Source organism: Vipera berus (assembly GCF_964194415.1).
Source record: "Vipera berus genome assembly, chromosome: 15".
Taxonomy (NCBI): Eukaryota; Metazoa; Chordata; class Lepidosauria; order Squamata; family Viperidae; genus Vipera; species Vipera berus.
The window spans coordinates 8823663-8847433 of NC_138218.1; the positions used below are offsets into that span (position 1 = coordinate 8823663).

Sequence of the window (23771 nt, forward strand, 5' to 3'; positions counted from 1 at the left end):
GGGGGAGAGAGAGAGAGAGAGAGAGAGAGAGAGAGAGAGAGAGAGAGAGAGCAGGCAGGTGATATAGACAGACATAGGTAGATAGGTAGGTAGGTAGATAGGAGATATAGACATAGATGGATGGATAGGTAGGTAGGTAGGTAGGAGATATAGACATGGATAGATAGATAATAGATAGATAGATAGATAGATAGATAGATAGATAGATAGATAGATAGATAGATAGATAGATAGATAGATAGATAGATAGATAGACAGACAGGTAGACAGACGAACGGACAGGTAGGTAGGTAGGTGATATAGACAGACATAGGTAGGTAGGTAGATAGGAGATATAGACATGGATAGATAGATAGATAGATAGATAGATAGATAGATAGATAGATAGATAGATAGAGACAGACGGACGGACGGACGGACAGACAGGTAGGTAGGTAGGTGATATAGACAGACATAGGTAGGTAGGTAGATATAGACATGGATGGATAGATAGATAGATAGAGACAGACAGACAGACGGATGGATAGATGGGTAGATAGAGACAAAGAACATGGCTTACAGATAGATACACAAACAAATATAGAAGATGATAGATGACAGGTAGACAATAGATGGAGGGATGGATAGATAGATATAGAAGATGGATTAGAGATAGAGATAGAAGATATGTAATAGACAGATAAATAGAAGATAGACAGACAGGCAGGCAGACAGATGATAGATGGATCTGTTGCCTAAAACTCTGGCTAAATATTTATTTATTTATTCATTCATTCACTCACTCATTCATTTGCCGCCCAATTCCACCAGGCGACTCTTGATCTGCCCCGCAGCCTTTCCACAAGCAAGAACACAAAGTCTTCTTATGAGAAGGGAAATAATAACAACAACAACAACAACAACAACAACAACAACAACAACAACAATAATAATAATAATAATAATAATAATAATATAACAATAACAACAACAACAACAATGCTAAACCACAGTTTTGAAACGATCAGTTCCTACTTCCTGGAACGGCTGATGTGGCCGGAATGGTTCCCCTAAACCTGGAAGGGTAGGGCATGACTTTCTTCAGAGGCTGTGATGAGCCACATCTTGGTCACACATCACCTGTGGCCTCACCCTTGGTGTTGTCTTTTTTGTGCCATAAAAGCTGACTGGGCTTTTATGCCTGGATCACACCCTCTTGTCTCTTCATTGCGCAATCTTCTCTCTCTCTCTGTCTCCTCCCCAGCAATAAAATGAAAAAAAAATCTTAATTGGTCAATAGCTAGTTGGTTTTAAACTCGCATTTCCCCCTTCAGCAGGCACCATCCACCCCGGCTTCAAGGCATGTAAAATTACGCCTTTTAACAATACAATAAAACACTTCTTTGGCATGTAAAATTACGCCTTGTACCAATACAATAAAACACTTCATTTCCATCAGGCTGACCTGGACTGACGACAGGGATTTTAAAATGTTTTTTAATTTTTAACTTCAATTGTAATTTATTTTATTGGGGCTGTTCATTTAATTCTTTTTAACTTTTGCATCGTTTTGTATTTTATTGTTGTTAGCCGCCTTGAGTCCTTCGGGAGATAGGGCGGCATATAAGTCCCAAAAATAAATAAATAAATAAATAAATAAATACAATAAAAGAGAATATTTGTCGCTCAGGGTTGAAATGAGAGGTCCTGGGTGCTCTCTGAGCTGGGCGGTTCTCTTGCAGACGTTTCATGACCCAACTAGGGAACATCATCAGTGCTAGAAGGGAGTGGGATTTGTGGAGAAGAGGAGGAAGAGAAGGAGGAGTTACACGGCTCTTACGCGAATCCAGCTTCCCCCATTGGCTTTGCTCGCTGGAAGGCCGCAAAAGGGGAATCACGTGACCCACCCACCCCGCCTGGGACTCTGCAACCGTCATAAATATGAGTCAGTTGCCAAGCATCTGAACTTTGATCACGTGAGCGTGGGGGACGCCGCAACGGTCACAAACTACTTGTTTTAGTGCCGTCGTAAATTTGAACGGCCGCTAAGCGAACTGCTGCCGCTTGAGGACTAGCGGTATAGACTTTGTTTTAATAAGGAAGAGGAAACATCCAAGAGAGACAGACGAAGAAATCAAGGAATCCCTTGGGCCTTCCCGCTTCCCAGTGATAGCCAAAAACAAGCAGCAAGATTCCGGTTAGGAGCCACAGCTGTTGTGATCTATTTTAAAGGACTCACGTGACGTTTGGAGACCAGGGACTTCCTTCCTGTCCAGACTATCTTTAACTCAAATAACAGAAGACAGAATAACGGAGTTGAAAGGGACCTTGGAGGTCTTTTAGTCCTCAAGAAGGAGACCCCATACCATTCCAGACACACGTCTGTCCAATGTCTTCGTAAAAACCTCCAGTGGGGAGGGAGGGAGGGAGGGAGGGAGGGAGGGAGGGAGGGAGGAAGGAAGGAAGGAAGGAAGGAAGGAAGGAAGGAAGGAAGGAAGGAAGGAAGGAAGGAAGGAAAAAAGAATAGCAGAATAACAGAATAACAGAGTTGGAAGGGACTTTGGAGGTCATCTAGTCCAACCCCCGCTCCGGCAGGAAACCCTGTACCACTTGAGACAAATGGCTGTCCAACCTCTTCTTAAAAACCTCCAGTGTTGGAGCATCCACAACTTCTGGAGTTCCACTGATTAATTGTCCTTAACTGTCAGAAAATTTCTCCTTAGTTCTCCGTTGCTTCTCTCCTTCGGATGCTTGGCAAAGTCCAAGTATTCCTTGACTTACAACAGTTTGTTTAGTGACCATTCAAAGTTACAACGGCACTGGAAATAGTGACTCGGGACCGTTCCTCACACTTACGACCGTTGCAATAATATCCCCATGGTCACGTGGTCAGAATTTGCACCCTTGGCCATTGATTCACATCTATGACGGTCGCGGCATCCCTGAGTCACGCAATCCCCTTCTGCAACCTTCTGATAAGCAAACTCAAGGGGGGGGGAGAAGCTAGATTTGCTTAACGACCAGGCAAGATCCATTTAACGACCTTCTTGCTTAGCAGTGGAAATTCCGATCCCTCCCAATGTTGGTCGTAAGTCAAGAAATATTGTGAGTTCTTGGAGTGACATGCTGCATCACAACGAAACTGTGCAGACTATATTCCGGGTTATCACACCGTTGTTATGCATCCGAGCCTCTGCATGAATAAGAACAGAGGCGTGTTGCAAAGGGGAAATAATGCGCCTTATAATTTTCATTAGGAAATAAACACCGTGGTTTAGAAGGAGAAACACATCCGCTCTTAGAAAGAGTAATTAGCCTATCTATCCTCTTTGATTAGGGAAATCCAGCAGGTAAATAACGAAGCTTTCAAATTTTATCTGCTTTGCACAGGGACTAAAGGCATTGTCTAGGACTCTAGGGGGAAAAAAGCGCGGATCGTGTTGGGCGGGAATTCTTGCTCCATGGGGCACGTGTGTTTCTTGGAAAAGCAGTCATTTTCCTGGGAAAAGGATGACGGTTCGTGTGCAAACAGGCAAGAAGATTAAAAAAAACACAACTTTTGAGGGTTAGAGATGGAGCAGGGAGTGAATATTCCAGAATCTGATGCCGGAGGCGTCCCACCAATTTTTCCCTAATGATAGAACCAGCCTCACTGACCTGTGTCGGTTCAAATATGACCACAATAACAAGCACTTTCTTGGGTTTCCACCCCCCACCCATGTTGCAAAACCAAGGCAAGAACTAACATGTCATAGAGGCTGACATCAGATTTCCGAGCCTGGCAATTGCTGAATATTTACCTATCTCTCTTTGCAACTTTTCACATTTCCCCTTGTTAATCTTTAGCTGTTTGCTTTTCCTGATAATGGGGGTGGGGGTGGGGGTTGTAAACTTTGCTAGGGCCCCAAGTTGGGGGCTGGTTGCTATTAGAATTTATCTTGCCGTGGGCTTTAAAGGGAGAAAGTTTTTATAGTCAGGGCTGAGACAAGAAAGGCATGTGGGAAAGCACTGCGGTGTTTATCTGTTTAAAATGCCTTGCGTGCTTTTATAGAACTGCTTCAGTGCTGAAATGGGAAGGTGCATTTTAGTATAAGGAGAAGAAGCAACCTGCAAAGGGAAATGAAAAGCTTAGTGCTCTTTTAAGTGCCTGTCTGTGTGTGGCTGCTGCCCTCTCGTGGCTTATGACGTGGCTTATCACCGTTCTTATGACAGGTAACAGGAGTGCACCTTTGGAAGAATTGAAAGAATAGGGGAGGGAGGGAGGGAAGGAAGGAAGGAAAATGGAAGAGAAGGAAGGAAGGCAAATGGAAAAGGAGGGAGGGAGGGGAGAAGGAAGGAAGGAAGGAAGGAAGGAGGGAAGGAGGGAAGGAGGGAAGGAGGGAGGGAGGGGAGAAGGAAGGAAGGAAGGAAGGAAGGAAGGAAGGAGGGAGGGAGGGAAGGAAGGAAGGAAGGAAGGAAGGAAGGAAGGAAGGAAGGAAGGAAGGAAGGAAGGAAAATGCCCCCTCGTAACTTTGAAGAGAAATGCAACAATCCTCAGGGCAGGTAACAGGAATGCACCTTTGGGAGAATTGAAAGAATAAGGGAAGGAGGGTGGGGAAAGGAAGGCAAAAGGAAGAGAAGGAAGGAGATGGGAAGAGAAATGGAGGGAGAAAGAAGGAAAGAAAGAGATGGGAAGTGGGAGGGAGGAAAGAAGGAAGGAAGGCAAATGGAAGAGAAGGAAGGAAGGCAAATAGAAGAAGAGAGGGAGGGAGGGAGGGAGGGAGGGAGGAAGGAAGGAAGGAAGGAAGGAAGGAAGGAAGGAAGGAAGGAAGGAAGGAAGGAAGGAGAAATAGAGAGAAGGGAGGGAGAGAAGGAAAGTAGGAAGGCGTAGGCTGGAGGGAGGGAGGGAGGGAGGGAGGGAGGAAGGAAGGAAGGAAGGAAGGAAGGAAGGAAGGAAGGAAGGAAGGAAGGAAGGAAGGAAGGAAGGAAGGAAGGACATCTCAGGTGTTCAACAACCATCAACGTTCCTCACTGTCCCTACCGCTGTGAAACATCAATGGAGGAGAAGATTTGACCTGCGGGCTCCTTGGTGCTGTCTGAGCTTTGTGTTTTTCTTGCAGACATTTCATCACCCAACTAGGTCACATCATCAGAGCTAGAAGGGAGTGGGGTTTGTGGAATTGAGGAGAAGGTCAGCACCGCTAGTCCTGATGATGTTCCCTAGTTGGGTCATGAAACGTCCGCAAGAAGAAAAAAAAACAAGCTCAGAAAGCACCAAGGACCCCACTGTGGACCATTTGCAAAATCTGGAGGGTGGCAGATTTCTCTAGAACCCTAGGAAATATTAAACAAATCCCGTTCTTTCCTCTCTCGGTACAAAAGGGGAGGGTAATGTTCAGAACACTGAAACAGACCATCGACTCAAATCCTTCCTCCAATCTCCTTTTTTGATTTCCCCCCCTCCCCCCCAAAAAATGTTGCCCCTCAAACATTCTGCAACCTGTTTGAGAGCCTGGAGGTGCCTATTTATCCAAGCCCTCTGCAAATAAAATTCTGAGATAAACCTTCTGTGCTGTCTCCGCCAGCCAAGCTCTTCAAGGTGAAAGATTTGCTTCCGACATGCAAGCCCTTTGTGTGCCTCGTGTGACGATATTCTCCAGAAATAACACCTCCACCTTTGTCGATCCCAAGATTCGTTGTCCACTTGTTGATTCGTTTCCATCTCCTCTCTGGCTGCGGCAGGCCCAAATGGCTTTTACCGGAAGGCTGAAAGGGAGAGTCTTTTTAATTCTGATCATGATCAGGGCAATTAATCATAATCGTAATTGTTCATTCCCTTCTCCTTTCCTCCCACCTTTTTCAGCTGAGCAGCGAGAAGCATCAAGCAGGGCCTGGAGATCTCATTTGCAACACCTCCTGTTGCCTTGAAACTCAATTCAGGCCAAAAATAAAAAAAATAAAAATAAAAAATATCACCTAGCTATTTATGCTATTTAGGACAAGCCACCCGAAGCCAAAAGCGATTGTTAAAGAGTCAAAATGTGTAGACCAGGGGTGTCAAACTCAATTTCATTGAGGGCCGCATCAGCATTGCGGTTGCCCTCAGGGGGCCGGGTGGGTGTGGCCTGGGTGGGTGTGGCCTACTGGGTGGGCGTGGCTACAGTGCATATGGCCTACTGGGTGGGCGTGGCCAGCTCTACATGGTTCGCATCAAGGGTGCCTATGGGGGCCTGGGCAGGAGTGGGACAGATCTGAGGGTCTCTGGGCCAGGGCCAAGGCATTGGGGGCCGTTCCCTCCCTGTTTCCAGGATGGCTTCGCGGGCCGCATGAAACCACTTCACGGGCCGGATCTGGCCCCCGGGCCTTGTATTTGACATGTCTGGTGTAGACAGTCACACCTCTGGTGATGGGATCAAGGAACAGTGGCTTTCAGCTTTTATAAAGAGAGAATCAAAATCACGCGATGGATTAGGACCGCTTTATAAAACCCTAGTTAAGTCCGCACCTGGAATACTGCATCCCGTTTGGGTCTCACCACATTACGAAAAAGATGTCGAGATCTTGGGGGAAAAGCGCAGTGAAGAGCAACTAAGACAATTAAGGGCCCGGAGACCGCGGGGGGGGGGGAAACGTATGAAGAATGGTTGCAGGATTTGAGGTATGGCCAGTCTAGAGAAAAGAAGGACTGGTGGGGTGGGGGACATGATAGCAGGATTCTGGTATTTGAGGGGCTGCCACAAAGAACAGGGGGACAAATTATTCTGCAAAGCACCCGAAGGCAAGACAAGACAAGAAACAACGGATGGAAACTCATCAAGGAGAGAAGCAACCTGGAATGAAGGAGAAATGTCCTGACAGTGAGGATAATTAACCAGTGGAACAGCTTGCCACCAGAAATCGTGGGTGCCCCATCACTGGAGGTTTTTAAGGACAGCCACCTGCCTGGAATGGTATAAGGTCTCCTGCTGGAGCAAAGGGATTGGACAGGCTTTTCTTAGCTCCAGGTTGCTTCTCTCCTTGATGAGTTTCCATCCGTTCCTTCTTGTCCTGCCTTCAGGTGCTTTGGAGAATAGCTTGACCCCCTCCTCTTTGGGGCAGCCCCTCAAATATTGGATGACTGCTATCATGTCACCCCTGTTCCTTCTTTCCTCTCGACTAGCCAGACCCAAGTCCCGCTGCCCTTCCTTCTTACTGCCCTTCCTTCTTACGTTTTAGCCTCCAGGCCTCGGAGGCCTTTTAAGCTGTTCTTCTCTGAACTTTTTCCAAAGTCTCCACATCTTTTTCCCCCCCTTTTTTAAAAAAAAAAATAGCCCGGCGACCAGAACTGATCGGAGAGGGTGAAATCAAAGAGAAGGCAAGGTGAGTGGCGCGCCAGGGCGCCCGAGCATGTGCAGAGAGACTCAGCCTCCGGAGGCAAGCGAGGGAAGAGCGGAGCTGCGCCAGGTAGGGGCCAGCCTGCGGATGGGAGCTTGGGGGGGCTTCTCCCTTCGCCATCGCCTCCCTCCCCTGCTCTTTTTTCTTTTTTCTTTCTTTCTTCCCTTTTTTTTTTCTTCCTCCGGGCGCCCCTCGCCCGAACGGGGCGGACACGCAAGCGCTGGAAGGGAAGGAGAAGCCGTGCGGAGAGGCAGAGGAAGCCCAAGCTGGGCACTGCCACCCAGCCGGGCTGCTGGCCACCCAGCCGGCCGGCCTCAGCTCGCTCGCTCCTCCCGCTGTCCCGGGCCGTCCCCCCCAGCCATCCAGCCCCCCAGCGCAAGATTTGGGGCGATGGCGCTAGAGGCAGCCCCCTTGTCCCGGCTGCGGAGCCGGCGCGCCGCCTGGCTGAAAAAGGGGGTCAGCTTTGACTGCGAGAGCGAAGGAGACCAGTAAGAGAACGGGGGAGGGGGCGGCTGGGGAGGGGGAGGAAGGGAGGGGAGGGGAGGGGGAGAGAAGGAAGGATCTGGAGAGGCTCGGCGGCTCCCCCCAGGCGTTTTCGGTCTGCGTCTTGGGCTTTGCCACGTTGGGCTGGAGCGAAGCAGCTGCGCTGGCGTTGGAACCAGAGGGCACCGCCGCCGCCAGCTCCAACTTTTGCTTCCCCCCCCCCCCCATAGGTGCCTTCAACACGTGCCGGACTCCATCTCCCATCTTCCTGTGCCCCGCGGTCGGCTCCAGCTGCAAACGGTGGGGTTCAGCCGCCGCCCCGCGCTTGGTTTAGGATGTTGGGTTGCCAAACTGGAGCAATCTTTTCTCCCAGCTGGGTCTTGGACCACAGGACCCATCCGTCCCAGCCCGATAGGCACTGGAGCCCGCAGCAGAGTCTGGAGGAAAGCACCGCTAACGGGGTGCAAGACTCAAAGCCGCCCTTCGCCAACCTGTGTTGTACTACAATACCCATGCGTCTCGATTTGCTTGGTCGGGCCAGGTGGGGTTTATGATAGTGTTACATGTCTTGGAGAGATCCCAACTCTGATGAATGGAGGCTTAAGAGTATTCGGGCACTTTCTGATTCCTTTACCATCATCCTCAGCCAAACCAGGCACGTGGGGAGGGGATGTTCAGACTGAGGTCTGGTGAAAAAGTGACCAACATCTGAACAATTTGCTGATTCCTCTTCTCTAACAAAAGAGCAGTCTCCTTTGGCTAAATTAGGTTGTTGGGGTGAAACGACAATATTATAGAGGTATGGTTGGAAACCAGATGCGATGGTATGGTGGCGCAGTGGTTAGATTGCAGTATTGCAGGCTGACTCTGCCCACTGCCGGCAGTTCGATCCTGACCGGCTCAAGGTTGACTCAGCCCGTCCATCCTTCCGCCGACGGTAAAATGAGGACCCAGATTGTTGCGGGTGTGTGTGTGTGTGGGGGGGCCTAATAGGCCGACTCTGTAAACCGCTTAGAGAGGGCTGTGAAGCACTGTGAAGCGGTGTATAAGTCTTGAGTGCTATTGCTGTTGCTATGTTATACAAAATGATTTTGGTCAAGAAATTCCTAGACTGAACGTCCGCTCCACAGCACTGCCCTCCTTGTTTCATTGAGGATGTTGGTCCTTCCCAACCGGCATCTTGCATGTCCAGCTACGATTTCTCTTCCAAGTGAAGTAGGCAAGCTTGACATTCACACTTTTCCTTTAAAAAAGGAAAAGCCTTTCACAAGAGACACAACATTAAGCCCAGGCAGATGTGTCTGAACCTTCTTGTGAATGAGAGCTCTCAGCTTCCCCACCCCCCCAATTTCTATCCACACAGCATTGCAATACCTATTTGCTTGCAGGCACCAAACTATTGTGGTACTGTGGATTAACAATTTGAGAGAGGAGAGAAATGCCTCCTTCCTTCCTTCCTTCCTTCCTTCCCTCCATTTCCCTCCCTCCCTCCCTTCCCTCTCTCTCTCCCTCCCTCCATTTCCCTTCCTTCCTCCCTCCCTTCCTTCCTCCTTCCTTCCCCTCCCTCCCTCCCTTCTTTCCTTTTTTCCTTCCTTTTCTCCCTCCATTTCCCTTCCTTCCTCCATCTCTCCCTCCTTCCCTCCCCCCTTCCTTCCTTCCTTCCTTCCTTCCTTCCTTCCTTCCTTCCTTCCTTCCTTCCTTCCTTCCTTCCTTCCTTCCTCTTACATGAGGCATTATCAAGTCACTCTGCACCGACTGGCTGATTATCTGCCATCAGATCGTGAGGTCATCTAGTCCAACCCCCCGCGCCAGCAGGGGCCCCTATGCCATTTCAGACAAGTGTCTCTCCAATCTCTTCTTAAAAACCTCTGGGAGCTGGAAAGGCTTAGCTGAGATCCGTTGCAGCGTGCCTCAGAATCTCCTCTGTGGCCACACGGATGGCTTTGTTTGGGAAAGAACTCCAGAAATAGCCTTTTGATACTCACTTTAAGTAGGCCAACTTTCGGCCCAATGTGCCTCCCAATGTGTCCATTTCCTCTTCCTGCTGGATGAGGGAGGGGATTATTAGCCTGCCAACCAGCACATTGCTGGGAAATTGCTTTTTGCCCAAGCTTGCTTCCGAAGGACCGTCTTCCAGCTGGGCTAAAACTGCCAGTGTGAGGGGCAAGCGACGTTTCTAAGAAGTCCACGTAGAAAACTCGTTTGAAAGAGCTAAACGCTGCCTCTTCCCGGGAACTCTGAAGGAATTTTTAAAAAGAAAAAGGAAAAAAAAGCGCTGGGGTTGACAAAAGAAAAGTAGCGTGAGGTTCTGGCAGGTGGTGCCTTGAAAAATCGACTCTCAGCCTCGGCTCGGCCTGTTGCAAAAGAAGGCAGCAGGCATGCAGAGTTATATAAATCAGGGATTTGTATTTCAGAAGCGTTTCTGTTGGCCGGAATTCAGAGTTAACGTTTCTGATGAGGTTATAAGGGAAGATGAAAACAAGGACAAAAGGAAGGTTCGAAGAGAATGGTTTTGGGTCACCCACGGAGGCTGGCTATTTTCGAGGTGATTCTCTTCCAGGATCCTTGCAAGGAGAGAAAGAATGCTGGTTTTTTTTCCTCCTTGCTTTAAATTTTACGTTAGGTTTTTTCCAAGGCTTGCCATTTAATTTCTCGCCCTTCGCACCTCAACGTGGCGAAAACCAAACCTTGCAGTTTTCACTCGTCGGGGGGTGAAGAACTGCGAGGGGTCCTGGGACCTGAGACTGCCCACATTGCTATAAATTGCAAATGCAGCTTTACTTGGAATATCCCGTGCAATTCTGTGGGTTTCCTTATTCTTTAGCAGCCAAGGTGCAGGAAAGAATATCCCAGAGCCAGAGAAAATGTCTAAATCAACTGGAAAGCGTATGAAATAATGCACTGTGTGGAGAATCTATGTACTAACAAAACTTTTCTTGTGATCTTTAACTAGGTGAAATGGTGCCTCATAGAGAGATAATTTGTGAACCAAGGTATCTCAAATGGACTAACTTACGGATTGCATGCAAAATCCAGGGCCCATCTCGCCCAATTTGGGGAAGTGATGGCTGCTTCGGTGTTACTAGCTCCGGCTGCTGGGCTGCTGTGGTGATCACGTGATCTTTGTTTTCAACGTTTCATGACAGTTTCCCAGCCAGTCGTGCAATCCCTTGTTTGCTCCCTCCATCCAGCACCAACCGTTTACCCACTGGCTGAACGGGAAGGGAAGGAAGGAAGGAAGGAAGGAAGGAAGGAAGGAAGGAAGGAAGGAAGGAAGGAAGGAAGGAAGGAAGGAAGGAAGGAAGGAAGGAAGGAAAGAGTAGGATAGGGTAGGGAATATGGGTAAAGATGGGTAAAGAGTAGGGAATATGGGTATGGGTAAATAGTAGGGAATATGGGTAAAGGTGTAATATAGGAGAAAACACTCCTCCACATTAAGTTTTGTCTAGCACAGAGATGGAAATTCTTTGCTGAATTTCTGTTTTAAAAAATCTTTACTGAACTGCTGTTGATCAGAACACTTACGATTTGTTTCTACTGATTTCACTAATTTTCCTTTCACTAGGTTTTTAAGGAAAGGGTTTTTTTTGTTGTTTTTTGTTTGCCTGTTATGCAAGGCAACCGGGAAATAATACCCAATCTTCTGGAGCCACACGCTTTTGGCAATCCTAACTCAAATTCTTGAAAATTACAGCCTTCGTTTTATGGAAATGCTGGATTTCTTTCTGGCAAAATCCCTTTGAAGGCTTTAGAGTCAGTGCAGGATGTGAGGAACTCTTTCATGTTTTAGCCAGGGCCGTCAGCAAAAAGCACCCGTTCAGTGGGTTTGCAAGCAGCTCACTGCCTTTCATCTGATCCCTATATATTATCTTAAAAATGATTTTGAAAGCTCTAAGGGAACTCTTTATGTGTGTAGTTTTGGGTGGGTAAATATTGGCATTCCCATAGTGTGACGGTGTGTGTCTGTGGAGTGAAATATATCAGTCACACTTTAGTGCTTTCAATTCTAAGAGGAATTCCATATCTATCATTAATCTTTTAGAAGGCGCTATGCACACCCCCAAACCTACCTACCTACCTACCATCCTTCCTTTTCCTTCCTTCCTTCCTTCCTTCCTTCCTTCCTTCCTTCCTTCCTTCCTTCCTTCCTTCCTTCCTTCCTTTTTATTTCCTTCCTTTCCTTCCTTCCTTCCCATTCAGATTTCCTTCTTTCCTTCCCTCTCTCCCTGTCTCCTTCCTTCCAACTTTCCTTCCTTCCTTAATTTTTATTCCATCTCCTTCCTTCCCTCCTTCTCATTCCCATCTCCTTCCTTCCTCCCTCCCTCCCTTCCTTCATTCTCATTCTCATTCCCGTTTCCTTCCTTCCTTCCCTCCCTCCCTTCCTCTTTCCCTTCTTCTTCCTTCCTTCCTTCCTTCCTTCCTTCCTTCCTTCCTTCCTTTTTATCCTTCCTTTCCTTCCTTCCTTCCCATTCAGATTTCCTTCTTTCCTTCCCTCTCTCCCTGTCTCCTTCCTTCCAACTTTCCTGCCTTCCTTAATTTTTATTCCATCTCCTTCCTTCCCTCCTTCTCATTCCCATCTCCTTCCTTCCTCCCTCCCTCCCTTCCTTCATTCTCATTCTCATTCCCATTTCCTTCCTTCCTTCCCTCCCTCCCTTCCTCTTTCCCTTCTTCTTCCTTCCTTCCTTCCTTCCTTCCTTCCTTCCTTCCTTCCTTCCTTCCTTCCTTCCTTCCTTCCTTCTTTTCCTCCCCCCCTCCTTGGTTTCTCTTCCCATCTCCCTCCCTCCTTCCTTGCTTCCTTCCCTCCCTCCGCTCTGGGGAGTTGTATTGTCAAGAACATTGTCATTGTGGTTTTCTGTCCCTCTGTACTGGGAAGCCAACAAAACTTTTAGGAGGAGCAGCAAAACAGATTTAAGAAACAGACTTTAGAAATGAAGAAAAAAAACCCCTCAAAAGATCCATTCACCGTTGTCGCCCCCAGGGAAACGTCCCCTTCTCCACGATAACCTGCCTTAAGTCCTAAAATTTCCCCCCCCCAAAAGTATTTCCTTCGCTATCAACTGATTTGTTTAATGGACTTGAACTGACAGCGAGTCGGTTAAATCAAGGCAGTGACCTTTGTTGTTTATTAAAAAGTCCGTGGAAGTTCAGCTTGGCACGAGATCACGTTCCCCAACGCGAAGTTCGTGCCTTGTGGCGTGTGCTTAGCTCTCTCTCGGATTGTGCATTTTCCTTGCTCAGCCCCTGCTGGATTGTCCCAGCTTGTACTAAACACGAAGGAAAAACAAATCCATATCTCACTCTTGGAAGCGGTGGAGAATTGCAAGCTTGGATTGAAAACTCAGCTGACTGCTGTGCATCATAACCGTAGACCCTTCCCCGTTTTCACCCTTCTTTATATATATATATACCGTATATATATATATATAAATATGTATATTTATATACATATATATATATATATATATATATATATATATATATATATATATATATATATATATAAAAGCTGCCTGTATTGCTTTTTTAAAAATTCGTAAGGTTCCCCCGCGCATGCGTGCTAGTCGTTTCCGACTCTAAGGGCCGGTGCTCATCTCCGTTTCCAAGCCGAAGAGCCAGCGCTTGTCCGAGGACGTCTCTGTGGTCACATGGCCGGCATGACTAGACGCCAAAGGCGCATGGAACGCTGTTACCTTCCCACCGGAGTGGTCCCTATTTTTCTACTTGCATTTTTACGTGCTTTCGAACTGCTAGGTTGGCAGAAGCTGGGACGAGTAACAGGCACTCGCTCTGCTACGCGGCACTCGGGATTTGACCCACCAAACTGCCGACCTTCTGATCGACAAGCTCAGCGTCCTAACCCACTGAGCCACCGCATCCCGCATTCATACTAAATAGCAAAAAAACCCAAAACAGTGACAGCAGGAGGCAAGGAAAAAGTGGTGAGCTTTTTTTATTAAGCTGACTTTGTAATAATGCCGCTTGCGGTGTGTGTGTGAAAGCCCTAATAAGCAGGCATATACATAGAATGAAGGCTACTGCTAAGCTTGTAAGCCGCCCTGAGTCTTCGGAGAAGGGCGGGATATAAATGGAATTAAAATAAAATAAAAAATAAATAAAACTGAAGAAAAAAGGGGGAAAAAGGACAGTAGTAACCCCTGCTTTCTCGGTTTTTCTTCATCAGCTGGCTGCAGAGAGGCCGGCTTAAGAGAGATCAAAGTTTTACGATGATGAATGAAAACTGCCGTCCTTTCAGGGTGGCCGAAAGGGATAAGGCGGATGGAAAGTACAGGCCGTCTTTTCCATAATGGGGTATATTAAAGATGCTCCTCGTCGTTTACAGGGCAGATCCAGCGATACCAAACTTGCGCAATGCAAGAGTGGATTGCGACACGATAGAGGCATCTTTCTTGTTGTTGTTGTTGACATAGAGAACTGCAAAAAAAGAAAAAGAGAGAGAGAGACTTTATTCAAATAAAGAAAGGATTCTCCGAAACCGTGCAAAAGTGGAAACAATCAAACATTACGGAAACTGTGAGACACAGATAGGGGAGACTTCAACTAGACATGTCTAGTTTAATGAAGGGAAGGACTAGTGGAGACATGATAGCAGTGTTCCAGTATCTGAGGGGCTGCCACAAAGAGGAGGGGGTCAACCTCGTCTCAGAAGAAAAGATTTGTCTGAAATGGTATAGGTTTTCTGCCTGAGCAGGAGGGCAGACTAGAAGACCTCCAAGACCCCTCCCAATCTTGTCCTTCTGTACTCTGTAACTTAGGGCAGTGACATCTGCACAAAAGCCTGCCAGTTACTTTCAGTGGCTGGTGACTAGCTGCAATATTGTGAGAAAACAAACTTTCCTATCTATTCCAATCATCCTTTTATAACAGCTCCATCTTCTCCCCACCCCCTTCCTTCTTGCATGCAATGTTCTGGATATATTCTAGGGCTTTCTTGAAATAACTCCTGTTTAATTCGGGGGGGGGGGCTGTGCTAGGTCAGAAGGAGAGACATTTGCCTTCCAGATGTTATTCACGGCGGTCTTCTCCGGTGATGGATGTTGGGTGAAAAAATATAATTTACAAGGTATACATTCCTCTGTTGCCTTGACTTTTCAACAGAGGAGAATATGTGTAGCTCATGGTTGAACTGTTCTAGAATATATCTGGAACCTTGGTGGTCTCTGAGCTGGGTGGTTTGCTTGCAGACATTTCATCACCCAACTAGGTAACATCATCAGTGCTAGAAGGGAGTGGGGTTTCCTCTCTGTTTACATACAAGTGGGTTGTCCTGTCAGTGTTACTGTTATTGTATAACTTTACTTATTGTTTGCTATTCGTGAGTGAAGTCCATTGAGTTGTATGGAGTTTGGTGTCTAGGTTCTCTATATATTCAATTCCAAACTTAGGAAAGTGGGATTTATGTTTTGATTCAACGGTTCATGCAAAAAGGACTTTGTAACTACAGAGCAACAGAGCTGTTCATTCACACTGGGATACTAATTCAAAAACAAAACAAAACAACATTAACTCTACTCTGCAGATACAAAGTAGCTACACTGGCTATTAATTCAATTTTTTTCTTTGTTGCTTTGCACTTTGCGTAAGGAACCGCAATCACACCAGTAGATCAGGATCTGCTTTGTCCCGTTGTAAAACCTCCAAGATCAGCCAAGCTTGAGCCATAAGCTAGCTCAGGGGAAAAAAATTCAGATCCCAAACTATGGCATTGTGGGTTACGGCTTCTTTGTGTGTCGCGAATCAACTGCAATTTCAGGAAACCTGGTTTGGTTTGGGATGCTGGGCAAAGCCAGACTTGAAAATTCAAGAAGAGGAGTTTCTTAAAACTTAAAACAGCAGTTAGTGGCGGAAAGCTGTAGGGTGTCGTCTGGAGGCATAGCTGAATTTCAGCTTCTGAAATGCTCCTCATTTATTTATTATGGAATTTATTTGCCACCCATCTCTCATAAGAGCCTTGGTGGAGCAGTGGGCTAATGCCTCCTTAAGTAACACCAGCTGCCTGCAATTAGTGCAGGTTCGCATCCCACCAGGCTCAAGGTTGACTCAGCCTTCCATCCTTCCGAGGTAGGTAAAATGAGGACCCAGATTGTTGGGGGCAATTAAGCTGACTTTGTAATAATGCCGCTTGGGGTGTGTGTGAAAGCCCTAACAAGCAGGCATATACATAGAATGAAGGCTACTGCTAAGCTTGTAAGCCGCCCTGAGTCTTCGGAGAAGGGCGGGATATAAATGGAATTAAAAAAAAAATATCCAGCCACTCTGGGCAGCTAGAATTGTTGTAGCCCAGTGAAAATGCTCTGGCTGTAAAGTGTTTTCTTGGCCTTCTCCTCCTCCTCCTCCAGTTGCAGACAGTTATTAACTCTGGGTACTGGCATCAAGGAGTTAGAATATATTTGGACAGGCGGTTGAAAGGGAGCTTGTAGGTCATCTAGTCCAACCCCTTACCCAAGCAGCAGACCCTACATCAGAGGTCCCCAACCTTTTGGGCACCAGGGACCACCGGTTCCATGGAGAGAGGTTTTTCCACGGACCGGAGGGTGCCTGGTTTTGTGTGCTGCCTGCATCCCAAAGATGGGGCTTTGCTTGTTTGTGCAATCCGGTTGCTAGCATGCCGTAGCCCGGGAGCGGTCCACGGACCGGGGGTTGGGGACCCCTGCCCTACACTATTTCCGACAGATGGCTGCTGCCTTCAAATGCAGGTGGATTAAAATGTCTTTAAACCGTTGATTTGGACATTTGTCCAGTTTAAAACCCACTTCCGGCCGTTTGGACGTCCATCACCTCTTGGGGCTGGGGCTGGGTACCACTTTACTTATCCGGGGTGGGGGGTGGGAACTACATCTCCCAACCTGCACTGCATCTCTGGAAAGCCGGCGATTGGCTATCCAGCACTCGGACAGGTGGGTTTTAATTTCTGGAGAGGGGCTGTGATTGGTGGGCGTGCTGAGCAAAGGGAGGGACGGAGGGGGGGGGCTGTTCGTGGTCTTAGAAGGCTGTTCTAGGATTGGCTCCCGGGCTCTTGAAGGACGTACAGGCGTGGGCAGCGATTGGCTGGCTCCAAGGAGGGGCGGGTGCTTAGTGCCTGAGGGAAGGGGATGCCGCCTGTCCAGCCGAGCCGGAGAACCGGCTGGTCTCGCGGCCGGAGAGATGGTCTCCGGCCGAGGCTGCCAGGATGGAGCCCAGCGGCGTGGAAGCCGCTTATCCGCGCCTCTTCGGCGTCACCCAGCGGTAAGGGACGGTGGAGAGTGGGTGGGCGGAGCCAGAGGCATCTCCGCCCACCCGTGGGAGTGGCTACAGCGTTGGTGGGCGGAGCTTCTCGGTTGCGCAACCTGTAATTCGGGGGGGGAGGGGAGGAGTGGAGGATGATGGGAATTGTAGTACAGGGATGCAGGCTGTGATGGGGAGGGATGCTGTTGGTTGTCACAATATAAAAAAGATGTTGAGATAGGATAGGATGGGATACGATAGGATATAGAATAGAATAGAATAGAATAGAATAGAATAGAATAGAATAGAATAGAATAGAATAATAACTTTAAAAAGAAAACACGCAAAGAAGAAGAACAAAAGATGATTAGGGGGCTGGAGGCTAAAACATAAAAAGAACAGTTGCAGGAATTGAGTAAAAGCTAAAGGTTCCCCCGCACATGCGTGCTAGTCGTTTCCGACTCTAGGGGCCGGTGCTCATCTCCGTTTCAAAGCCGAAGAGCCAGCGCTTGTCCGAGGACGTCTCCGTGGTCATGTGGCCGGCATGACTAGACGCCAAAGGCGCACGGAGCGCTGTTACCTTCCCACCATAGTGGTCCCTATTTTTCTACTTGCATTTTTACGTGCTTTCGAACTGCTAGGTTGGCAGAATCTGGGACGAGTAACAGGCGCTCACTCTGTTACGCGGCACTCGGGATTCGACCCGCCAAACTGCCAACCTTCCCATTGACAAGCTCAGCGTCCTAACTAAGGGTGACATGACAATATTTGAGGGGTCAACCTAGTGTCCAAAGCGCCAGATGGCAGGACAAGAAGCAATGGATGGAATTCTTTTGTAGGACCTGGGCTGGCCTTCAGGAATACAGGTCATCCCTGAGTTACGACCAAATGTAGGTTGCTCAGGGAATAGCAATAGCACTTAGATTTATACACTGCTTCTTGGTGCTTTACAGCCCTCTCTAAGCGGTTTGCAGAGTCAGCACATTGCCCCCCAACAATCTGAGTCCCTATTTTACTGACCTTGGAAGGATGGGGGGGGGGGGAAATAAACAACAACCCAGAGTTGCAGAAGAGTAGGTTTGTAAAGTCTGACTGAACTGGGGTAGTAATTTGAGGGAGAATAAATTCCAGGTGCTCGCAGCTAACCCCTTTCCCCGATGTCAAAAATCGCTCTAGCAATGAGCAGGAGAGAAGGACAGATGGAGGAAGATGGTAGTGTTTTGTCTTGCATCTCTGTGTTTGCTTCTCTGAGTTGGGTGGGGTTTTGTTTTTGTTTTTTAGGCAGACATTTCACTACCCAACTAGGTAACATAATCAGTGCTTCGGTAGTTGAGTAATGAAGCATCGGCAAAAAAACAAAAACACCCAACCAAGCTCAGAGAGCAGCCAGGAGTCCACCGTCCGTTCAACCCTGAGCTACAAATGTTCTCTTCTATTGGCATCTCAGTGTGGCCGCAAGCTCAGAAGAATTGGCTGTTTGCGTGTCTTTCTTTAAGAAAAACATGCCGATGAGGTCCCATCGGATTACAGTTATTTTGTCGGATGGTTTTCCCATGACGAGAGCTGGATCAAGCCTTTGGGAGTTTCCAACCCGTTCCATGCACAGTGTGTCAAAGTGAATGCCAAAACTGTGAAGTTGTTGACTGGGACCTTTTCAGCAACACTCCAGACCTAGACAGAGGGAGGAGGAGGAGGAGGAGGAGGACGAGGAGGAGGAGGACGAGGACGAGGAGGACGACGACGATGACTGTGGGGTCCTTGGTGCCCTCTGAGCTGGGTGGTTTTCTTGCAGACGTTTCATGACCCAGCTAGGTAACATCATCAGTGCTAGAAGGAAGGGGGGTTTGTGAGGAGGAGGAGGAGGAGGAGGACTGTGGGGTCCTTGGTGCCCTCTGAGCTGGGTGGTTTTCTTGCAGACGTTTCATGACCCAGCTAGGTAGCATCGTCAGTGCTAGAAGGGAGTGGGGTCTTCAGGGGAGGAGGAGGAGGAGGAGGAGGAGGAGGAAGAAGGACTAAGGACTGTGGGGTCCTTGGTGCTCTCTGAGTTTGGTGGTTTTCTTGCAGACATTTCATGACCCAACTAGGCAACATCATCAGTGCTAGAAGGGAGGGCGTGTTGGGAGGAGGAGGACTGTGGGGTCCTTGCTGCTCTCTGACCTTGGTGCTTTTCTTACAGACATTTCAATAACCAAGTACACCATCAGTCTAGAAGGGAGTGGGGTATACAAGGAGGAAAAGGAGGACTTTGGGGTCCTTGGTGCTCTCTGAGCTTGATTGTTTTCTTACAGACATTTCGTTGCCCAAGTAGGTAACATCATCAGTGTTAGGGATCTTTGCATTCCCACATCAAACTCAAGTTCAGCCCCCCCCCTATGAATTCCATTGACCCTTATCTGGTGCCTCTTTAGGTTTGATGGCGTAGGGCAAGGGTAGGCAACCTTGGCTCTTTTGTGACTCGTGGACGTCAACTCCCAGAATTCCTGAGCCAGCCGTGCTGGGGGGAAAGGGAGAGTCTTCCATGCTGAGCCATGCTGGCTGAGGAATTCTGGGAGTTGAAGTCCACGAGTCATAAAAGAGCCAAGGTTGCCTTCCCCCTGGTATAGGGTTTCCTACTTGAGAAGGGGTTTGGACTAGAAGACCTCCAAGGTCCCTTCCAACTCTATTCTAATTGATTGATTGATTGTTTGATTGACCGTTAGTTGACCAGATTCTTGTGGTGTAATAATAAACTCCTAATAATAAACTCTTCCGTGCTTTGAGCACCTGACAATTCTGAAATACGTGTTCCTTTGCTTGTAGACGGGGTCTCAGCCATCCTGAACTTTGGCTAATTGTTTGGGGGGGTCTGATCAATCCCTGCAAACTCTTTGAGAGGTAGAGTAGATTTATGTTCTTACTCTGGGACCTTTTCTTTGTGCCGGAAGATAAATCAGGTAAAGTGACCTTTGCCATAGAGTCGGGAGGGGGGGGGAGAGAGAGTTCCTTTCTGCTCGAGGATTTACAGGACTGGGAACTGGATCTTTTTTAAGCATGGTTGGAAAGCCCCAAAGGAGCCCGAGAGAAGCCAATCCATCTCCTTGCAAAGTTATTTTTAAAAACTTTTGGCATTCGGAATTGGCTGGCGATCCTGAACTTCCCGATCAACACAGTTGGATGTTTCTTGAAAAAATTATTTTTGGCGTTCCCCTGAACTGCTTCCATCAGCCCTCCTAGAGCTGGTAGTTGTCATTTTATACCCACTTCCCTTGAAATGAATGAATCAGACTCCCTTGGCTAAATGAAAAGGGGCTTATATGCCTTTTGACCGTCTCCCGGGCGTATATGAACCCTATCTTGGCTAAAGGATGCCATTAAACTCTTCCGGTTCTCCAAAGATCGTCTGATCTCTTCAAAGAACTTTGGGCAAAGGATGGTTCTTGATATGGATGGCTGGATTTTCGTTCTAGGACAGGGGTAGGCAACCCTTGGCTCTTTTATGACTGGTGGACTTCAACTCCCAGAATTCCTCAGCCAGGCACGCTGGCCAAGGAATTCTGGGAGTTGAAGTCCACGAGTCATCAAAGGTCCAGGTTTGAAGACCCCCTCTGGCTTAAGCGAGCCGCTGCAGTTTTGAAGCTAGTGATCCGGTTTAGTGATCCGGTTGTTAAGTGGATCTGACTTCCCCCGTCGACTTTGCTTGTCTGAAGGTCGCAAAAGGGGATCACGTCATCCTCGGGACGCAGCGACCGTCATAAATATGAGCCAGTTGCCCAGCATCTGCATTTGGATCGGGTGACCATAGAGACGCCGGAACGGTCGTGTTAAAAACGGTTATAAGTCACTTTTTTCCAGTGCTGTTGTAACAGTCACGAAATAAACTCAGGCCGTAAGCCGAAGATTACTTGTACACAGAAAACATGGGCCGGCAAACTTATGGGAGAAGGATGCACACAGGATGTCTCTCCCTTCTGGCCGTGGAGGATGTGCTCAAATCTTTGCTCATTAAACTCCGATGCACCCGTTACATCCAGCTCCCTGGATGTTACAGAAGGAGACGATAAGGACATCTGCATGAGTCATCCGCTTTGCCGAGGTTAATTCATTTACATTCCATTTCAAGCAAATGAAAGAAGATTGAATTGTTGCTTTTATTTTATTTTATTTATTTTTTTCAAAAAGGCCTGGCTTGTAGGTTTTTCTGCCCGGAACCTTCCAGCATGCTATTTATTTATTTATTTATTTATTTAATTAATTAAATTTTTATACCGCCCTATTCCCGAAGGACTCAGGGCGGTTTACAGGGCAGCATAAAATATAATATACAAATAGTATAAATTAAAATAGATTAAATTACATAAGCCCAACAATTAAAACAATATTAAAAGCTAAAACCCCTTCTTCAGTCCAGGCCTGATAGATCAAAAAACCAGGTTTTGAAGGCCAGCACAGAATAAAGGCTTGAAGAGGTGGGTCAAAGTCTAGGTAGTCCTTTGACTTGGACCGCGACGGAGCCCAAAGTTTCTGTTGCTAAGTGAGACACCTGTTAAGTGAGTTTTGTCCCTGTTTTTACAACCTCTCTTGCCAAGGCTGTTACGGGAATCGCTGCAGCTGTTAGGTTAGTAACCTGGCTGCTAAGCGAATCCATTGACTTTGCTTGTCAAAAGGTCGCAGGAGGGGATCACGTGACCCCGGGGACACGCTGCAACCATCATAAGTATGAACCAGTTGCCAGTTTTGATCACGTGCTCCTGGGGATGTTGTGATGGACTTAAGTGTGAAAAACACACTGTTCAGTGCCGGAGTAACATTAAACAAATGGCTGTAAATCAAGGACTATCTGTCTGTATCTTGAAAGCAAAGGGTCCAATGATCTATCAGTGGAGAAGAAGCCAGGGTATCTGTAGTGGATCACCTATCTCCTCTGCAGGCAGAGAAAGAATCCCCCCCCCTTTTTGGCGAGAGACCTTGGAAAGCTGCAGTCAGCCAGCCTCAGAGTTGGCTGGACCGATGCCTGTGTCCGTATTAAGTCTCTTGATACGTCAAAGGAAATATGGAGGTGTTCCTAGATGCCAGTCCTGTTTTGGTTGCAAAACACAGAGATGTTCAAGAGAGGCATCAGGGAGCATCAGCGCGCCAAAGGTGGGCAGGTGTGAAGTGTGCTTTTGTAGGTAACAGAATACTCGAGTTGAAAAGGGACCTTGGAGGTCTTCTAGTCCAACCCTTTCCCCTCAAGCAGGAAACGCTCTACCGTTCCAGGCAACTGCTTGTCCAATCTCTTCTTTAAAAACCCCCAGTGATGGAGCACCCACAACTTCTGGAGGCAAGTCGTTCCACTGGTTAATGGTTCTCACCGTCAGGAAATTCCTCCTTAGTTCCAGGTTGCTTCTCTCTTTATCTAGTTTCCACCCGTTGCTTCTTGTCCTGCCTTCAGGGGCTTTGGATAAGAGGTTGACCCCCTCTTCTTTGGGGCAGCCCCCTTAGTAGCCGACTGCTAAGTCAAATGAGGACCCAGTCCAACGTTTCTCCAGCTTGGCAACTTGAAGAGGGGTGGACTTCATTTCCCAGAGTCCCCCAGCCAGCCAGGGGGACTTCTGGGAAGTGAAGTCTACCCGTCTGCAGGTTGCAAAGTTTGAGAACCCTTGATTCAGTCGCAAACTTCGCCCAGCAGAAATGATATTGTACATTTAAAGGCAGAGTTGCTTTCCGCCTTCAATTGAGATGCATCTCTCTCCTTTTGGCACCAGACGCATAAAAAAACACGCCTAACTCCTTTTTCTCAGCTGGCTAATATTTCTACTCGGTGGAGAAAAATGTATACTGTACTCTGGATAAACCTGTCTTTGTTATTTTTTTCCCCTCTCATATTAGGGAGCTTGCCCGTTTCCTCCCCCCAAGAAAAAAAAATGCAGACTTGTGGCCTGGATCCAATTAGTTTTCTCTCTCATAAGAGATCTCAAGATTTTTTAAGAGGATTCTAAGCAGGAGGAAATCATTGTCCTTGCTGTGTGTGTTTTTTTTTTAAATCTCCCGTTTAAAAATAGCAAATAAAATAACATTGAAAAAAAAATCACCTACTAAGGATTGGAGAAGCCAGTTTGGTGTCGTCGTTCAGGATCGTGCCAGACACCGGGAGAGACTGAGTTCTGCTTTACGACTTCCTTTGCCACCGTTGCTAAGTGAATCGCTGTACCGTTCTTAACTGAGTCACACGGTCGCTAAGCGAATCTGGCTTCCCCATTGTGACTTTGCTTGTCAGAAGGTCTCAAAAGGGGATCGCCTGACCCTGCCCTCCCCTCACCCCCACCGGGCCGCTGCGACCGTCATACGTATGAACCAGTTGCCCCGTGTCTGAATTTTAATGGGGAAGCTGCAAGGGAAATGTGGAAAATGGTCATAAATCACTTTTTTTTTCTGGTGAGGTAACTTTGGACGTTTGGCGAAACAAGCTGCTGCAACTTGGGGAATATCTGCATTTCCAACTGGAGCACCAACAGCTTTCTGCCAGGGCGTCTTTCCCACGGGTGACCTTGTGAGAGGATGGCTGTTGTTCCCCTGATAGAGTAGCTGTTCAGGAGCAGGTTATCATTCAGAGACACAACGTTTATCCTTTTGGACTGCGGCTTCTTTCTCTTCCCTCGCTGAATCCTGTTTTCCAAACGGGAAACTTTTCCCTCGGTCGCCGTTCCTTGTCAACCAATGTCTCCTTCTTTTTCTGGTCTCCTCGACTTGAATCTTTTTTTGGACGTCCAGAGGGA

The 23771-nt window shown here is 47.6% G+C and overlaps 1 protein-coding gene across 7 annotated transcripts in view; it reads left to right on the top strand.

Annotated features, from left to right (window-relative positions):
* The first annotated feature begins 7242 nt into the window (after positions 1-7242).
* The window catches only part of GARNL3 (GTPase activating Rap/RanGAP domain like 3), a 62187-nt gene continuing 45658 nt past the window's right edge, over positions 7243-23771 (top strand). For 5 of the 7 annotated variants that reach the window (XR_014028008.1, XM_081339790.1, XM_081339791.1 and 2 more), the window contains exon 1: positions 7243-7820. Coding sequence is in view for 5 of the 7 variants with exons in the window: in XM_081339790.1 (XP_081195916.1) it covers positions 7345-7820 (476 nt within the window). In the remaining 2 variants the exon portion in view is untranslated. Of the gene's footprint in view, positions 7821-10774; positions 10809-16953; positions 17059-23771 lie in introns of those variants that run through there. The other 2 variants (XM_081339796.1, XM_081339792.1) reach the window with 2 other exon arrangements.